The 18,063-nt window shown below is 45.2% G+C and overlaps 3 protein-coding genes across 3 annotated transcripts in view; all 3 read right to left on the bottom strand.

The window, feature by feature from the left end:
- Positions 1-14: 14 nt before the first annotated feature.
- On the bottom strand, positions 15-1,727 carry CENPS (centromere protein S; the record flags this gene model as incomplete). The annotated part of the gene is made up of 5 exons (XM_080358768.1): positions 15-179; positions 549-615; positions 979-1,012; positions 1,357-1,480; positions 1,683-1,727. The coding sequence occupies 5 exons, from the start codon at positions 1,725-1,727 to the stop codon at positions 24-26; spliced, it is 426 nt and encodes a 141-aa protein (XP_080214894.1). The 3' UTR covers positions 15-23.
- PGD (phosphogluconate dehydrogenase) lies at positions 1,062-11,544 on the bottom strand. Its single transcript, XM_080358629.1, has 15 exons — positions 11,453-11,544; positions 10,460-10,535; positions 9,839-10,018; positions 9,637-9,702; positions 8,786-8,904; positions 8,011-8,080; positions 7,520-7,654; positions 6,932-7,121; positions 5,453-5,583; positions 4,837-4,970; positions 4,388-4,487; positions 3,155-3,277; positions 2,140-2,635; positions 1,357-1,480; positions 1,062-1,101 (listed from the first exon to the last, which is right to left on the bottom strand). Exons 1-13 carry the CDS (start codon positions 11,458-11,460, stop codon positions 2,516-2,518), a joined length of 1,452 nt encoding a protein of 483 aa, XP_080214755.1. The 5' UTR covers positions 11,461-11,544; the 3' UTR covers positions 1,062-1,101; positions 1,357-1,480; positions 2,140-2,515.
- A 5,393-nt stretch (positions 11,545-16,937) lies between these two features.
- KIF1B (kinesin family member 1B) overlaps positions 16,938-18,063 on the bottom strand; it is a gene marked incomplete at its 3' end in the record, with an annotated part of 68,029 nt that continues 66,903 nt past the window's right edge. Inside the window, exon 49 of the mRNA XM_080358739.1 lies at positions 16,938-17,505. Coding sequence (XP_080214865.1) covers positions 17,463-17,505 — 43 coding nt within the window. The remainder of the gene's footprint in view (positions 17,506-18,063) is intronic.

Raw genomic sequence — 18,063 nt, 5'->3', positions numbered from 1 at the left:
AGAGACATTACTTGAAAGGTAAATTATGCCATGTTGGAATCTTCACTTTCAGTCACAGCTGGTTCTTGTTCCCCAGACGTTCTCCCTCCCTTAGGTGCACCGGACTTCTTTTTCTTCTTCTCCTTTTGCTCCATGTTACTTGATGCGAGCTCTTCACTCTTCTGGGTGATATACTTTAGCTGAGAACAATAAACTCATCAGTCATCTACTGAGAAAAAACCCAAGTGATTTACTTCTGAGATTGACAGTGCCGTAACGTGTCTGTTTATTGCACTTTTGTACTTGGAACCTCAGCAGCCCTGTTGCAACCAGAACATTGTGGCTTGAATTGCAATCAGATCTGTGTTCCCACAGTGAGACACAGTGTTGTGAGGGAAAATGAGGTGAAAATTAGAAAATCCCTGGATTGTACCCATCCATCATCTATAAGCCACTGAAATTGCTTAAGCAACAGTTGCTTCATCATCTATGGCCATCATTCAACCGCTCGTAGGAATTAACCAATTGGTTTAAGCATATTGTGAGACAGAAACTACAGTGAATCTCACCAAAGAATTGCTCCTTCTAGCCAAGAGCTTCACATCTTCTGTAGTGACTGTGCTTCGTTTTGCATGCCTGCATAAAACAAAAACATCACTTAATGTGTTTGCCACCATTGGTTGTAAGAGGCCATACAGCATCTAATTCAGATGCTAATAAGCATCTGTCACTCCCAAACCTTCCAGTGCTGTTATGTATTAATACATTTGACAATTATATCCTAAAGTCATTAATATGAACAGTCACGTGTACCACATAAATGAACTTCCAAGATCAGGAAGAACCTACAGGGGAATATCTATTTCCTAACTTCCCAGCCACTATTTAATTAACCAATAGAATCCTTTAAATTACAAGACACATTTTAAAGTTTATATACTTACTGGAGCTGAACACAAACAAAGCAAACCTTTGTAAGGCAAGTGTCCCAGTACCCACCTGGCAAACATTTCGAGGTCTTTTGCAAAGTTCTCTAGAGGAAACAAAGACACCACATGTTTCAAACCAGGAACTGAGTCAGAGGAGATGTACAATACAGTTATAGCTGTTACAATGGCGAAACTGCAGATAATCCAAGTTAGTCAGGAGAAGTGACCGTAACTTGTTTTCATGTGCCACTCTGCACAGGCAGGTGACCCACACAGTACTTCCACATGCTTTTAAATGCATTTTCCACCTCTTAAAACCTTGTACTTCTAAAAATGTCATGCAAGAAACGATGCATTAGTAATACCTAATTCCAGTAATATTTTTTTAAAGCACCGTTTCTCCAGCAATAGCTCCTGAACAAAACAGATAACACGCAAACTCCTGTACCGCACTGCCTGAAGGTGATCTCCGAAATCGCTGCGATGGTTTGTTTGCTGAACTGCACGTCTTTATCTTCCGCAACCTCCTCGCACAGGCAGCCAACCGTGTAGTGAACCGCGGCCCTCAGCCTCTGCAAGGAGCCAGAGCAGCGCTGGGTCAGCCCTCCGCACACACGCTTGTGTAAATCATTTCAAAGGACGCAACATAAGCGCCCGCTTACACACACCCCACCGCGGACTCCATCTTGTCCCGGCGGGCCCTCCTCGGCCCGGGCTCGGTGGGAGCGGGGCCGGGGCAGCGGGGCCGGGCAGGAGGCGGCAGCCCCGTCGTACCTGGGCGAGCAGCAGCCGCTCCTCATCCTCCGCCTCCGCCGCCATAGCGCAGCCCGGCCGCGTTTCCCGCCCAGCGCGGCGGGCGGGGCTGAGGCGGGGCCGGGGCGGGCGCCGCGCGGGGAGCGCCGGTTCTCCACCCCGGGGCCTCCCCCGCGGTCCCGGCAGCGCCGGTTCTCCACCCCGGGGCCTCCCCCGCGGTCCCGGCAGCGCCGGTACCCCACCCCGGCGCCTCCCCCGCGGCCCCGGCAGCGCTGGTACCTCACCCCGGCGCCTCCCCCTTGTCCCCGGGCCCTGCTCGCCCGCCTTGAGGCCGAACGGGGCGTGTGAAGCTGTTTTTGTCCCCGTCAGGGAAACGAAGGGCTGTGCCGTGTGAGGACAGCCGGGAATTCGTCTGTGAGAACCAAGCTACTGCCCGTTAGAAATACACAATGCCAACCGAAAACAAAAAGGCCTTTACCTCCCTGGAATCCTGTGGAGCGTCACTGTGCTGACATTCTCCATTTCAGCAGTTACTGAAATGCAGCCACCTCTATCTTGATCCCCAGGAGTTCATGCACTATAACACAACAAAAATAAAGTGTATTCTATCAAATACTGCACAAAGACATTTTACCCAGTTTTGGCTTAAGCAGTGGAAAGAAAACACCTCAATGCCTTCATAAGCAAGTTTATTTAGCTTTCTTACATTATATATAGATATATATATGAAATATACCCACGAGTTATTACAAAAGTGTCAAAACACAAATTCTAGCACAGTACAGTAAAAAGTGGTTTTCTAGGAGGAGTATCTGAGATCTACAGTATCTTGGCTTCCAGAGGAAATACTTCCATCAGACGTTGTAGGCGGAAGAGGACACATTTCCCCCATGGCCTGTCCAGTTTGTATGGATAAACACGCCTGGCTTCGATAATAATTCATATGTATGTGCACCAAAGTAATCGCGCTGAGCCTACAATAAGAACACACACACAAAACAGACACGTGAATATCACAGTCACACAAGTACTAGAAGTTGCACCTGCTGATACTTGACTATAGGAATACTAGAAATAAGGTCTGACTCTAGTATTCTAACATTCAAAGTTATTTTTTCATTATCAACAAAATCACCGCAATGAAACATTTTCTAATATCTAGTAATTGATAGTTCTGTAGAAAGACAAGGGTATTATTTCTGCTAGGCACTGATCTAAACAACAAGCACCTACATGCCTCCAAATGTTCAAAGATACTTTATATAGTGTTTTGATTCAAAGACATTATTACTCTTGGTTCACAAGATGGAACACGAACACATGCTGGGCACCATTATACCTCTGGTGTTCTTCATCCAGACATGTCATAGTGTTTTGTTGCCATGAATTTCAGGTTTAACAGAATTATATTGGGCAATCTGTGGCATTATCTTCACATTGCTGGAGTGATTAGTGCCATCATGGCCTCTAGACCAGTGTTTAAATAACAATACCTGAATCAGGTTAGCTGGTAATACTTCATGCCTGTATCCGTCATAAAAAGAAAGCGCTGTGGTGAAGCAGGGCATAGGGATCCCAATCTGTACTCCAGTGCTGATTACACGTCGCCACGAGTCCTGGGAGAGAGGAAAAGAGGCAAGGAGAACAAGAAATAAACTACTCAGTGCTTGCTCGGAGGCACGTGCAGGCATATGAACTATTCTAGTATAACCACACGTGCTATTTCATGCTATAGGAAATCTATGACCAAGACTGAGCAAACGCAGCAGCAGATTCCTGATTTTACATAATTTACATAATCCAAATTACTGGCAGGTAAAATAGAGTTAACAAACAGAACAATAAAAGTGCAGACACACACTTCACACGCAATCAAGCCCCAGCCTCCAGCAAGGATGCTGTTGTGTCACATCACTGGTGCATCCCAAAAGCGCACACACAGCGGGGAACATACTGAGCAAACACTGAGGCACTTTCAGGATCTCTAACCAAGCACAGTACAATGCCTGCCCAAGGGCATATGGGGTCAGCACAACACTTCAAACAGATGTGGATGATCCTCACGGCAACTGTACAGCTGATTTTGTAACCTGCACGGAATATTCAGCTGCAGCTAAAAGAATTACTAATGATAAGATGACTTCTTTGTTGGTTATATAATCTGGTTTTAGTTCTGCCTGTCAACTCCATCCAAATCACGACACTGTTTGGACAGACGCTGGTCTAACGAATGAACGCTGTTATTTTGGTGCTACTGCAAACAATGGTAACAGAGCTTTACACTCTATGCGACTGAAATCCAAGTGCACAGCAGGCACAAGATACAAAGCAGGGATGAGAATGCTCACACAGGCCAGACATTTTTTTCCTGATACAGTGTTTTTTCTGAATTGCTACATTTCTGCCAAAGGCTCTTCTGTAATAGTAAAATGGAAACCATAAGTTTCTAAGAGCAGCTTGGCTGGTGTCAAAGAGCCATGACACAACAAGGACTGTATGTTTCTTTGCTCCTGTATTATCTTTTACATTGATGGTACAAATACACTTTGCAACATTACACGACACCTTTGGGATTAAGGATGCTGTATAAATAGGTTTCAAGGATGTTCTCTACCTTTTTAATATTCAGTCTGAATATACTTGTGAGGTAACTCGTGGGAAAGAAGCTAAAGCAAGTCCAGACTGTAAACTATTGGTTTTATGCCGTTCCTTCCTTGGAAACTCACCTGACAGTTTTCAACAGCTGTCTTAAAGAAATCATCCAACAGCAAATTCTGGAGGTCAGGGTTTCGATCAAAAGCATCTTTGATCTTTCCCAGGAACACACTAGGCAGAACACATGTAAACCAAGAATAAAATTTCACAGCTTCCACCAAAGGCCCAGAATCCAAAACTTCCAGTGCCAAAATTTGTCTCAGCAGGACTCAAATTCCAAACATTGAGAAAGATGCAAACAAAACAAAGACTAAAGAAAATCTGCAATAGTTAAGCCACCAGAAAATTGGCTCAATCTGGTAATGTGCAGTGCTGTCTGCAGAAACAGCCTCTCAGTGTTTTATCAACAGATAAACCCCATGGATTTTCCAATAAAATCTCTAGGCTTGCTAGCCTAGCACCACATATATCAAATTTCCTCCTCTCCTCCACTCAGCAATTACCTCCTCATCTTAATTACCTTCTGATGATGCAGCCTCCCCGCCACATGAGTGCGATGCCACCGTAATTCAGCGTCCAGCCGAATTCTTTGGCTGCTTGTCTCAGCAGCATGAAGCCTTGAGCATAGGAGATAATCTTGGACGCATACAGGGCCTAAAAAAAAATCACATTCCAAGTGAAGTCCCACAAAGTTGAACGAGAAACTTCACGGCCTACATGCTCTGTTTAGTCCACATCTCACCAGGGCTGAGTAGAGTGGCCACATTCCAGGTATCTGAGAACTAGAATTCCAATTCCAATTGTTGGAAAAATTGTTTTCAGAGAGAGATCAAGAGCTATTATTTCAATTGTAAAGATGGGAGTGCTGAGGGATGAAAAAGCAAGCTCCTGTGCATGAATTACGTCCTCTGCACCCCAGCTGTAGTTGTCACTGCCCACTGTGGCTTAGACTTGAATTCCTTCAGGACTGTTCTTTGGTCAGGAAAGGAATTGATCCCATTATGCTTTGTGGACAGCACTAGAAAATGCACAATGGGATGGCTAAAAGCAGGACATGTCACACAAGAGCAGCTTGCCAGGGTTTACAGCATCCAAACCCTGCTCTGCTGTGCACTCTGGCAAGCACAAGGACTCACCTTACGTATGTCCTCCAGAAAGGCCTTCTTGTTCCCACCGAACGGAGTCACTTCGGGGCCACTCAGCAGCTTACTGGCCTGTACTCTCTCCTCCTTGAGGGACGACAGGCACCGTGCAAACACAGCTTCACCTTTCAGCAGGGCAGGAAAGGGCAGAAGATTAGAGAGTTCAGCATCGCTGTTAAGGTCTGAGATACCTGTCCTCAAGCACACAGTGAATGTGTCACCGAATGCTGAGCCACACGCACAGCGCAACAGTCACACGGGAAGAGAGGTCTACAAATGAATTATTTCAACAGCATTACTGAGGGACCAAACCGCCAGTCAGTGTAACCACGAGGTAAATACTGACTGATACAGCTTTCAAGTGTTAAGGAAAAAAAAGCCACAAGTTATCCACATGAAAATTTATCCTCAGGAACCATCACCAGCTCTTAGTTTTGGAACCTAATTTTAAGAACCTACTTTAAAATTTCTTCCTATCTATAAAAGACAGTGTTGCACCGCAGTCCAGGGACAGGCAAGGATGAAGACTTCACTAATTATTGTATCATGCTTTGAAGATAAAAAGCTCTTGCATAAATGCCAACGCACATTAACTAGACGTGCTTTGAAATACATGCAAAATAAGAGCAATTAAAATCAAGAATAAACCAGCAGGTTAACCTGCAAGGGGAAATAAGTTTTACAAATCTGGTACCCCCACAACATCGGTATTCAGAAGCCCACAAGAAAGTTTTATAACATCACTAAGCAGGTTACTAAATGTTATTTGCCAGGGCTAAGGACTTAGCCGAGCAATATCTTAGCTCCTACAGACAAAGCCTGAACGCCAATCTCTTGATCTGGCTCAGGCAATTCTTAATCATGTTGTTTTAAGCTGTACTTGTTTGCAATTGAAGATGATATTGTTAAATGGTGAAAAAAAATCCTTTCCCAGGTCTGACAGAACGAAAGCAATCAAGTTTATTTTAGTCTTTGTACTGAACTTTTCTTCCACCTTTAAAGTGAGTCATGAATTAAAAAAAAAAAAGAGATGAATCAGTAATGCTTTCGGGAGGTCCTGGATCCTCCCTGCAGCAGGGTTAACAGACCGCATCAAAATCAGAACCGGCTCCTCTCCATTTCTGCAAAAACTTCCTTCTACACTAGGAAGGAAAAATGTGGGGGAAAAATTCAGAGAAAAGCAGGAGTAGCATGACTCTGCTCTTACAAGCAGAAGTCTGCAAGTCACGCTCATGCAGTAAAACCACCCCCACACTGCCCTGAGAAGGACAATGTTTGCACACGGGCTATTGCACACACTTCCCTGTCGACTCCTCATTACCTAACAGTGCTCTGCTGGGACTGCACAGACCAATTAGGGAGTGTCTCCTCCACCCTTGATCTTTGCAAGAACCTCAAACAAGAGAATATTAACAGCTTAAGCAAGAAACGCTCTTTCAAGCCTAGGAGAGGCCAGATGGAAAAAGTAGTTACCTATGAGTGTGACAGGGACTCCGTATTCCAGGGCAGAAATGGCCGTCCACTTCCCTGTGCCCTTCTGGCCTGCGCTGTCCTTGATCTTTGGGAGGAGGTGTTTGCCATCGCTGTCTTTGAATTTGAGAATATTGGCTGTGATTTCAATCAGGAAAGAGTCCAGCTCTGTCTTATTCCATTCCTGAAATACCTGGAAGAGGAGAAAAAAAGTGTACACATATATATATATACACACATTGATTTACTTTCTATATGCTATATCAACAGAATAACTGATTTATGTATACATAGACATATATATACATACAGGATGGGGTCATGAGCTGCCCATTCAAGAGACATCATACTTATTCACTTGCTTCAACAAGGTCTCTGCAAGATTTGCCTGCTTGATTATAATGCTCAATGTTTTACTGGCTTTGTTCAGGCAGGGTAATTCAGATCTCTGTACAAAAAGGTGCTTCTTGGGGAGAAATCAACTGTAGAATGGGAGAGTTTAGACAATTTCTATAACCATTCAGGTGCACGTGCTTGCTGCTCCCTACCGCATTTGAAGCTCAGGGCAAGAGACAAGAAACTACAGATCACCTTGGACATCTCGTCGTGCTCCATGCCCAGCACGTCTTTCATCAGGTGATAGGCCTCACAGATCAGCTGCATGTCTCCATATTCAATCCCGTTGTGCACCATCTTCACAAAGTGTCCAGCGCCCTCATCTCCCACCTGGCAGGAGCAATAAAAAAGTGCCATCAGCAACAGTGCTGTCACCTCTTGCAGTGTTTAATGCCTGCCCATGGCTTCCTTCTGCCCAAAGGAAGGACGGAAGCCCAGTGCTAACTGAAAACACATGGGTCACAGATCCATTTAGCTCCCCCAGCACACAAAACAGCCATAAAACTTTGTCTTTCCACTGAATGGGATAAGTTCCCAGTGATGGTAGATCTGAATAGAACACAGTCAGCCAAAAAATCAACCACTAATGTTTCTGGTTTTGTTAAGGAAAAACATGCATGAGATTCAACAACCAAACTACCTGAGCACAGATCGAACCACAAAGTCAGTATCAAATAAATATTTACCCAGTCACAACAAGGTTCCCCAGAGCCCACTTTAGCAGCAATGCTTTGAAATATGGTCTTGATGTGGGGCCTGTGGGGAGAAATAATACACCTCAGCAGACAGGCAGAGGACACAAACTCCGCAAGAAAAGAATAAATCCATCTGTATGATGTATCCTTCTGTAACCCACCAAAAAGCAGCCTGGGGTGAGGGAGGGTAGGGACCAAGTCCAGGTAAGATGGCAGATAGAAGCTGCCTTTACTGAGCTGTTCACGGCAAAAAGATGATCAGACAGCAGACCACTGTTACGCTGTTTCTCACTTTGTGCCATCAAATTTGAACAGGCTGATACTGGTATGAAACGCCAATGCAAACGCATGGGGACTGACGAGATTCTAAGGCTCAGGTAAAGCCCAGACACACCTTTTCTTTCTACATTTACAGAGAGAATGGGCAACCAGGGATAAAGTCTAATATGAACAGTGATGTCCAGCCCTTTACACTAACAGAAGTACAAAACAGCAGGGCAGCACAGCAGAAACTTGCAAAAGTGCTACTTTTGCCTGTGAATTCCTTGAAGAAAAACCTGCCTTTGTTTCACCTGCCATGAAAGCTCAGCACTGCTCCATGACCCCAGCTAGGTTGAGAAATCATGAGCCTTGAGGAAGTGAAATAGCAACATATCTTGTTCTCTCCACACCCACGTCCTCCTCCTTCCCTCCCTCAGCTCTCACTGTGAACAGAAGACGATTGTTGCAGACCATTCTGGAGAAGAATATACCAGCTCATGCTTACCAGGCTTCTTTGGCTCCTCCTGGCATGAGTGAAGGACCATATCTGGCACCCTCCTCTCCACCGCTAACGCCGCTTCCAACAAATAAGATGCCCTTTTCCTTTAGTTCCTTACAACGCCTCTGGAATAAAAAGCAGAGCAGCATTATTTAATTTCTTTCAACGTCAGAGCCTTACAAACAAAGGTTAGCAATTCAGACACAAAAATAGGTTTTAAATTCTGCTTTAAACACGCTAGAAGACAACCTTAGAGAAAGCTCCTATGTAAGACAGCACAATGAACATTAGGAAACTTCCTGTCGCTTTGACATGGATCCTTGCAAAAGAAACGTGCTGAGAAAACAAAGTCCTTATAAGCACCGGATAGAAAAGGGCAGCACTGAGGCTGGAAAAGGCTCAGAATTAAGTGTCAGGTGATACACGCTGTGTGCAAAGATGTGGGGGAGGCAGATTAGGCCCAGGTGGAGCTGCTGAGGTCACGGCAGTGAAGGTGCAAGCATGGACGACCATAAGGGAAACTGATTCCCTCCGAGTGGAAGAGCACAGGCTGAGATCCCTAAGGGGATCCGCAAGCTCCCCAAGTATTAATCCTCATTTAGTACCTGTTTTTCACTCTGGCGTGGCTAATTCACTTATCCAAGATCAGGATGCCAAAGCAGAACGACTAATACCAGCACCACATCTAAGATTCAGAAGTACCAATTTGAATGTGATATTTTAATGTAAGCATCCCAGATATGCTAACGTAATTTCTATAGTTACAGCCCGCTCATAAGCAGGTTTGGTTTTCTTTTTTTTTAAAAAAAGAATCATATGTATTTTATTCACCCACTTTGGGCAGAAAACAGGCTTACCGTGGTATCTCGATACTCAGAATTCCCACCATCAATTATAATGTCTCCAGTCTCCAACAACGGCACCTGTCAGAAACAAATCAGCATTTTAGTTTTCTCCATGCGTTCAAAACCTCATTAATGACAAATAATTGAGATCTTCTAGAGGAAACTTCCCCAAAAGACAGCAAGAAGTTGCAGGTAGAAAGAATGTTTCCCTCACCAATTTATTGATGAAGTCATCCACTGCAGTTCCAGCCTTCACTAGCAAGATAATGCGACGGGGCTTCTTTAACTTGGAGACCATCTCTTCCAGGCTGTGAGCACCGATCACTTTGGTTCCCTTGGCCTCATTGGCCAGAAAATCATCCACTTTAGAAACCGTCCTGTTAAATGCACAAACCTGGGGGAGAAAGAAAACACGTTTATAAAAGCTGCCAAGAGAACAGTTAGGTTAGCTCAAACCACAAATTATATACACAAGGTTCAACATCTTGTGCTCTTCCACTTCCACCTTCCCTAAAGACACAGAGCAGGGATGAACCTGCAGCGTGTCTCCGCAAGTGCCTTGGGAACCCACAGTTAATGGCCAAGTGCAAAAAAAACTTCAGGGAAAAGTCATACATAGCTAAGACATGAGGTGGCTTGCTGAGCACAGGCACGCACTGCTGGTTTTCTCTGGAAAGGGGACAAAGGGCAGCCTGGGTTATAACTACATAGGGGAGATAACACCCGTTAGACCATCACAAGGAACAAAACCCACAAAACACTAAATACACAAAATGCTCAGCTCCAATCCCAAGTGCTGGCGAGTCAGCCTTTCTGAACGTTTTCTCTCACTTACCACAAAGCCGTGGTCGTTCATGTTCAAAATAAGGTTTTGGCCCATCACAGCCAGTCCAATCAAAGCAATATCAGCTCTGGAATGTGGAAGCAGAGAAGCACCAGGTAAGTCTCATTAACACTAGTACCCATGCTCCCTGTCAGGCTGTTCTCATCTTGCCAGCCCAAACCCTTCCAACAAGCGCTGCAGCACAAGCTCTGGGTTCATTTGGCAGGTCAGGACAGCAGGAGACCCTCCTGGCTCCCAGGCAGCCCAGCAGACAGAGCGGAGACCAACGTGTTTCAAGTCACCAAAATCTCCTCCCAACTAGATGAGTAAGAAAAGTCAGATACGCAACACATTGCACTGGGATGCAGAGTGAGTGGTTCTGTCACTGACAGACCCAGCTCCGTCACAGCTCCACAGATGCTGAGCTACAACATCATATCTGAACACTCACTACACCGGGGTTATTTTGCTTCTGTAACACAAACTGTCTCAGATTTGGGGGGAGAAAGGGGGAATTCTGCTGGCAGCCTAACCCAGAGCGCGGGCGGCACACAGAGAAACAGACTGTTAATATTTCTATTCAGGAACAAGTTTCCTGCTTCACAATCGTAGCTCCAGAACGGATTGCGCCCGGATGTTCTCAGTCCCTCAGCAACCCGGCTCATTCTCCCCATCGGCCCCTCAGCCGGTGACGCCGCGGCCCCGCCAGGCCCGTCCGCTCCCTCCTCGGCCTCCCGGACACCCCCGCAGCGCGGCCCGCACGGACACACCCGCTTCCCCCTCATCAACCCGCCGAAACCGCGTGTGGCAGGAAACCCCCCGGCAAAGCCGAGAGGCTCGAAAGGCTCCCGCCCCCCCGCGCCGCTAACGGTCTGTGAGGCCTCTCCCGTGAGCGGGGGCACCCCCGGCTCTCACACCACCGCGAAACGGCTCCGGCGCTGCCCCCCATCCCCAGAGGCGGCCATGCCGGGGTCCTGGCCCGGTCCCGGTCCCGCCCGCACTCACTGGGCCATGGCGGCGGAGGGCGCGGGGCCGAAGGGCGCAAAGCCAGCGGCGTCTCCCGGGGCTGGGGCTGCGCCGCGCGCCCGGCCCTCAGCCGCGCGGGCGGGGCGGGATAGGGCGGAGCGCGCCCATTGGCTCTTCCGGCAAGCCCCGCCTCCCGCCCATGGGCCGATGGTTGGGACGCCACGCCCCCTTAAAGGGGCAGCGCGGGAGGGCGCGCAGCCCGCCAACAGCTTTTTATTCCTTATATCATTTAATTACAGGATTCATCGCCCTAAATGCAGCTGTTGAAACATCTTCAGCTCGGGGATCAGTGGTATCAGTTTATCAGAGCACTGGCCCAGGATGCCCAGGGGGGTTGTGGAGTCTCCTTCTCTGGAGACATTCAAACCCACCTGGACATGTTCCTGTGCAACCTCACCTGGGCGTCCCTGCTCCATGGGGGGATTGGACTGGATGATCTTTTGAGGTCCCTTCCAATCCCAAACATACTGTGATACTGTGATCAGTTTGTCCTCGAGGCGTCCTAGAATTCGGGCAGTACTGACATTAAAATGAAGGTTTAAGCAAGCTGGGTTCACACCTTTGCTCCGCGACAGGTGGGTGCATCATCAAGAAAAGCTGAGTCTAAGCAGGCTCGCGTTGGATTGAAGTCACATTTTAAACATGAAGGCTGGCAGCAAACTGACCCATCAAACTTTCAGTCCTTATTTTGAATGCGGTACCAGTGAAACAGCTCGCAGCGTCTCTGAAGTATTAAATAAGCTGCCAGAAGAGCAACCAGAAAAAGGTAACAGGCTGCTCAAGTGCCTAAAAAAAATAAGGACTCCGCAACATCAAGCAGCAAGACACGCAGGATAACCTTTACAGATAAAGAGCAGATCTCACCCACAGCTTGATAAAACTATTTCACCATCGTGCAGCTTTTTCAACGTAACAAAAGGTGTTTGACAGCAAGTGGTGGCCCATTTCTGCGAGGCCAAAACGCTCTGCGAATGCCCTGTCCAGTTTCCTCATCATCACTTTTAAAAGCTACAAAGAACTTTGCACTTTCAGACCCAGACAAGAAGGATTCCCAGGGATTTCCCAGCACATCTTTGTCCGCAGAGCTGGTGCCTCAGACTTCGCTGTTATGTTTCGGTGGCTTCATTTCATATGCTTCCTGTAATTTTTAAGTCAGGGCCAGATAAGCAAGTACGGCAGCACTATGACACCCTGATTTTATCTTTCAAGCAAAAGAGTCTTTTGAAAGCTTAAAAAAATCTACTTTAAAATGCTGCATAACATACCAAAGGGAAAAGGATGAGGAAGGAGAAGGGCCTCTCATCTTGCTCAAGAACAGACAAATTTCTTTTCACAAAAGCATAAGCTTGTTCAGGACAGGTTTTGAAAACAAGTAATCAATATAAGATATTAGTAATTAAATCATAAGAAACGGAGCACACATTATATCTGCTAATGCACTGGTTGTACCTTTATTGTTTCACCTCGTTCACTAACAATTCAGTGGTGCAAGGTTACCATACACAGTTAGATATCTGCATTGCACACCTAAGGCTATACAGCAAATGGATCAGAATTAGTACAAATACATGAACTATATTTACATTTTGTATACTCAAGCTCCAAATATCGGATATATTTACAAAATAAAATAAGAAAATGAAAACCTGAAATTAATGTACAGTGTTGCTGATACACTCCTTCGCTGGGATAAAATCAGTTTGCAAAGAGATTTGTTCAAGAAGGCCACTTATACTGCATATACCTTGTATACCTTGTGTACAGAGATTAAACAGGGAAATGGGGACCGCAATTAAAAAAAATAATGATGTATTTCAGTGCAACAGCATGTGTAATGTCCAAATTCAAGAACCTTGATCAACTGCACATGAAGTATGAACAAGCAGAGTAGAAAATTAAGAACTGATCCTGGGAAGTGCTGATGGTTCGATGCTCCCTCTGCTCCCAGTCCCTGCATTCAAGGCAAGCAAGAGGCAGGTCAGTGCTGCTCAGGATCAGCATTCACTTGGCAACAATAAGAATTCAAGACTTACGACCTCCGTACCCTCAGTTTTCTGAATACACAGCCCGTCCTGTTAATTTAAAAACTGTTACAAATAACGTTGGACACAACCATCTGGCTAGTGTTGGACTAGTTTTGATTTCAAATACTTAGAACGCATAAATGGCCTTCTGAACAACAAAAAAAGAGTCAATCCTGTCCTTGAACGGCTGATGTTTTTAAACAAGAAAGTACAAAATTAATACATTCCTGCTACATACAGTACAGTTCAGACCACACATCGGGGTTATTAACCACAACGGAGAGATGCAACACACACGTTAGAGACCCATTTTAAAGTACATTCAGCAAACCGTTCCAGAGCAGCGTTAGAATCCCTCCTCTGAGCAGCAGGTTAACAGCTGCATCTGCAACAGAAACACCCACCACAGTAGAAACTACCACGAACTAAGGTTGTGCAAGAGAACCAGAAAGATGCAGATGCATAGGCAGTGTTAGTTGATTGTATAGTACCAATGGGTGTTATACCAAAGCTAATCCTTTCTTATCTAATGTGCAATTAATTACAGATGTATAAATATACAATACATTACATAAAATTAAATCCCTGTAAATTAGATAACAAGCAGCAGAAAGTCTTTGCTTTGAAATACCTTGCTTATCGGTTATAAGGAATATCAGACACTGACCAATAAAAAAAATCCTCTCTCAGTGGTCTGGAAATAATATTCCCTTCCCTTCTGCATCCCGGAATAGAGGAATCTTCTTTAAAAAGGTACTTAAAGTGCATTTTTAAAATACAGTATAGGAGGTTTAGTTTAGCTTTAAAATATCCAGGAGGCTCCAATACCAACGACATGAGTTTCGATGGACAAAAACGATAATTTTCTCCTTCCTTTTAGTGGGGAATGTAAAAAACTCAAACCACAGCGCAGATTCCCAGCCGTTCTCTCCCAGAACGCCTGTCGGGTTCAGCACGAGTGGTTCCGCTCAGTGGGCTGGCAGACCCACCGCAGGACGCCCCGTGTCCCGTGGTCGCGTCCCCAGAGCTGCCCGACCCCAGGACCCCGCACACGCAGGAACTAAGTTCATCAGCCTCAAGACAAGGCAGCTTGGCACATTTCCCCCCTTCTTGTTCTGTTTTTAAAAAGGAATTTCTAACATGTTGGGCTCGATCAAAAAAGCTTTAGAGTGAACGGAAATCCTTTTTCTTCTTCCTTTCCGTCCTTTTAAAGAAAACTTAATTTCAGTCCAGTTTTAAGTAGAGAAACTGATGTCTCAAAGTAGGCTTCAATAATAGCTGAAAAACTGTAACTGTATGACTTTGTCACACCTGGAAATAGTAATGCCCATTTGAACTCCACACAAGGATCTATTTTGTCACGGATTATGCAGCTTTAAGAGATATCGATGCTTAAAAATAGAATTTTGCTCTTCTGATGATGTTATCCACATAGACATCAAGTCACCAGAAGCTGCTTGGAGTCTTTAGATAGAAGAGTAACATTTATGCAACAGAGCTGTAATGCTTCCAGCTCTGTGTAAAATAAGCCTGCCTCTTCCTGCTTTTAAAGGAAGATCCCTTAATCATGTTCCTATGCAAAGCCTACATCCCCTTAGTTCATTTTCTGGCTTATCCAAAGCAAAGACTTAGCAAACTAGTTTTCTTCTGGTTAAAAAAAGAAAAAGAGAAAAAATAAGATGCTGTCAGTGTGTCACAAAGTGGCATCACCTGAATTGCTACACCTCCTCAAGCTGGTTCTGCTCTCATTATCAACGGTGGTGATGGCAACAAGAACTTACTGCTTAAAATGAACCTAATTCTTGAGCCTGGCTTAGCTCCAGCTTGAGGAGCCCTCTGGCAGCACGAGCAGCCCGTCTGATCCACACGCTGCAAGTGCTTTATCATCCATTGCATAACAAAGGAATATCGTCGCTGTATTTAGAGTCACACACATTTAAAGACGACAAAACCAAAAGTAAAGAGAATAATAATCATCCCTATTATGCTCCTGGGTCCCCAGGATGCTCCCTCACTCTGGCTTCCAGTTCTGAAATAAATCTGAGGACCATACGAGATAATGATTTAGCTTGAGTACTGTCTTGAAATATATAAAGACAGGTCGTGGCAAGTGTCAGACTCTATCTCCCCGCTCCTTTGCCAGCCACGCTTTTAGGAGGTCTCCTTATGCATTGCACTTCACTGAAGAATGAAAACCCCATACCAATAAATTGCTCAGCTGATGCCAGTCCCACGTACGCTTTTGGGCACAGAATTTCCAATGCATGGCATGACCTGCTGATGAGCGAGCTCAATCCAAAGGACCTTCTCAAGCTGGAGCTTCCCTAGATGTGTAATAGTGGAACAAAACCCTTACCCCTCTCCCTTGAGAGGATGAAAGTCCTGTACGCTCCCCAGGATCACAGCCGGCCCTGCCAGTGCCCAAGGGAAGTCAAGAAAATACAGAACAGTGTCTGACACACAGGAAAAGGAAACAAACACATGTCCAAACTCCCTGAAAACCCAACTAAGAAAGATGACTTCAGCTCTCAGAAAGGAAGTTCATTCTGCTTTCCTTTCTTGAGGCAAGGACCAAAACTTTGGCCACCAGAACTTACACTGTAGGTCAAGAACAACCACCACGGAGCTGATCTCCAAGAAGCCAATCACTACACCCACTGACCAGGACCAGAGTCTGCTTGATTCATCCTCCAGCAAGGATTAATTCGGAAGTTAAAAACTAGGGGGTTTTAGCTGATGAAAATTGTAGCAGGGGAATTAGGAGACATTCAACAGTTACTCCAAAAGGAAGTGAAAGTGCCCTGCTGTTCTCTGGAGAATACTGCAAGTGCTGGGTCTACAAAGTATTCTGTAGACAGAAGATGCTTTCCACATGAACAGCTGGGATGTCACCGGGGTATTACGGACAAGGGAAGCCTTTCAGAATGATGCCGCAGTCTGTCCAAACACACTGATGACAACCATAAATATCTTCCAAGAGGTGAGAACTGTTGCTCCAGGAACTGCGTCAGGCCCGGCAGCAGAGGCGCTGCCCTCCTGAGAGCTCCCGGGAACCAGCACACTGCTCTGCTTTCCAGTAACACTCTCCACCTGTCAAATACGAGGCTGAGCATCTGAAACTTTAGGTACTATATCTAAGATTCAGTGACATGGTTTATTTTTGTTCACATCAGTTCCATCTCCTCAGCCCAGCTCAGAGGAGCGAGTGTTAATGTTTTTGGAAAGAGTCAAAGCCAAGCACTGCTCACCTGCAACCCCACAGCAAGAGTTGAAGGGCAGATCACTGTAGCCAGGCCCTCTTGCTTTGTTCCCTGTCTTTTCCAGCTTATGCCTCTTGGACCCTGGAAACTCAAGAACTTGCACCAAGTCCAAAATCCAGTCTGCCAAGATAGATTTGTCCAATGTCAGCTTTCAACAGAGTTTAAATTAGCGCTGGATCCAGAAAGCCTGAGGAGCTATTGCAATTCCTGGCTGGGTAACGTCTGTGTAGAAGAATTTCTCTTTCCCTGGCATTAGAACTTTGCCCTGAGGGAGCCAATGACTACTGCCAAGTCACAAACCGAATGAGAAACCTGCAGCAGTCTAGACAGACAACAATGGACAGTGGGACAGATACCAAAAGGTCAGTTGGAATGGGAAAACAATTGTTATAAGAAAAAAATAAATAACTTTTTTTTTCTTTTTCGAGTCGTGCATAATCACTCCTTTTTTTGATTTTTCTTTTTTTTCCTTTTTTTTTTTTTCTTTTTTTCTCTTTTCGTTTGGTCACATGCTACTAGTAGGATTCTCAGCACAAGTGAAAAGAAACAAGGTAGGGTTAGAATACCTAGAAAATGTCCTGAATGGAGGGGATGTTAAGCCACAGGATTACATATAAGAGAAACGGTCAAGAATCACAAAGAGAAAATGAGAGGTAACACTTCATCAGGTGAGTTAGGGAGAACAGATGAGAACATTACATGGACTCAGTACTTCAGCTGGCCCGTGCGTCTTCGAGCCAGTTTTGACCTGTGCAAGAAAGAAGTAAAACAGTCTTAATTGAATTCAGGAGTCTATTGTTCTTCCCTCCCCACAGTTTGTCCACCTTTTTAAAAGCCTTTTGTATAGTCCTATTTACTCCATATGCTTAGAAAGTAAGACATATCAAGGGCTATAATAAAACTTCTCACTCTTCTGCTGTGCTCCTTTAAAGGAGGACAGTAGCTTTTAAGGACTGCACTGTTAAGAAAGTATCTGATGCTGTACACTAATAGCAATAGCATAGTAAGATCTCCCCACCAAGCTGCAGATGTTTGTCGCCTGTGTTAAAGGGAAGGCTTCTGGAGAAGCTCAAAAAAGGGGCAGAAACAAGAATTTCTGCTTTGGCTTACAATCAAGAGAATGAAAAGACCATCCAGACCTGCCTGCGCAGGGGCAGTAAGCAGCTTTATAAACTTGTAAAACAGCTATGCAAGGAAACCATTTAGTGGCCTCCAGACGCAGCATTGCACAACGCATACCGCACTTGTTCCAACTAGAATGTCACAAGCCAAAGCAACAGCCACTGCACTTCCTGAAATACACGCC

Source organism: Nesoenas mayeri (assembly GCF_963082525.1).
Source record: "Nesoenas mayeri genome assembly, chromosome: 24".
Lineage (NCBI taxonomy): Eukaryota > Metazoa > Chordata > Aves > Columbiformes > Columbidae > Nesoenas > Nesoenas mayeri.
This window is presented reverse-complemented; position numbering and strand designations above follow the sequence as displayed.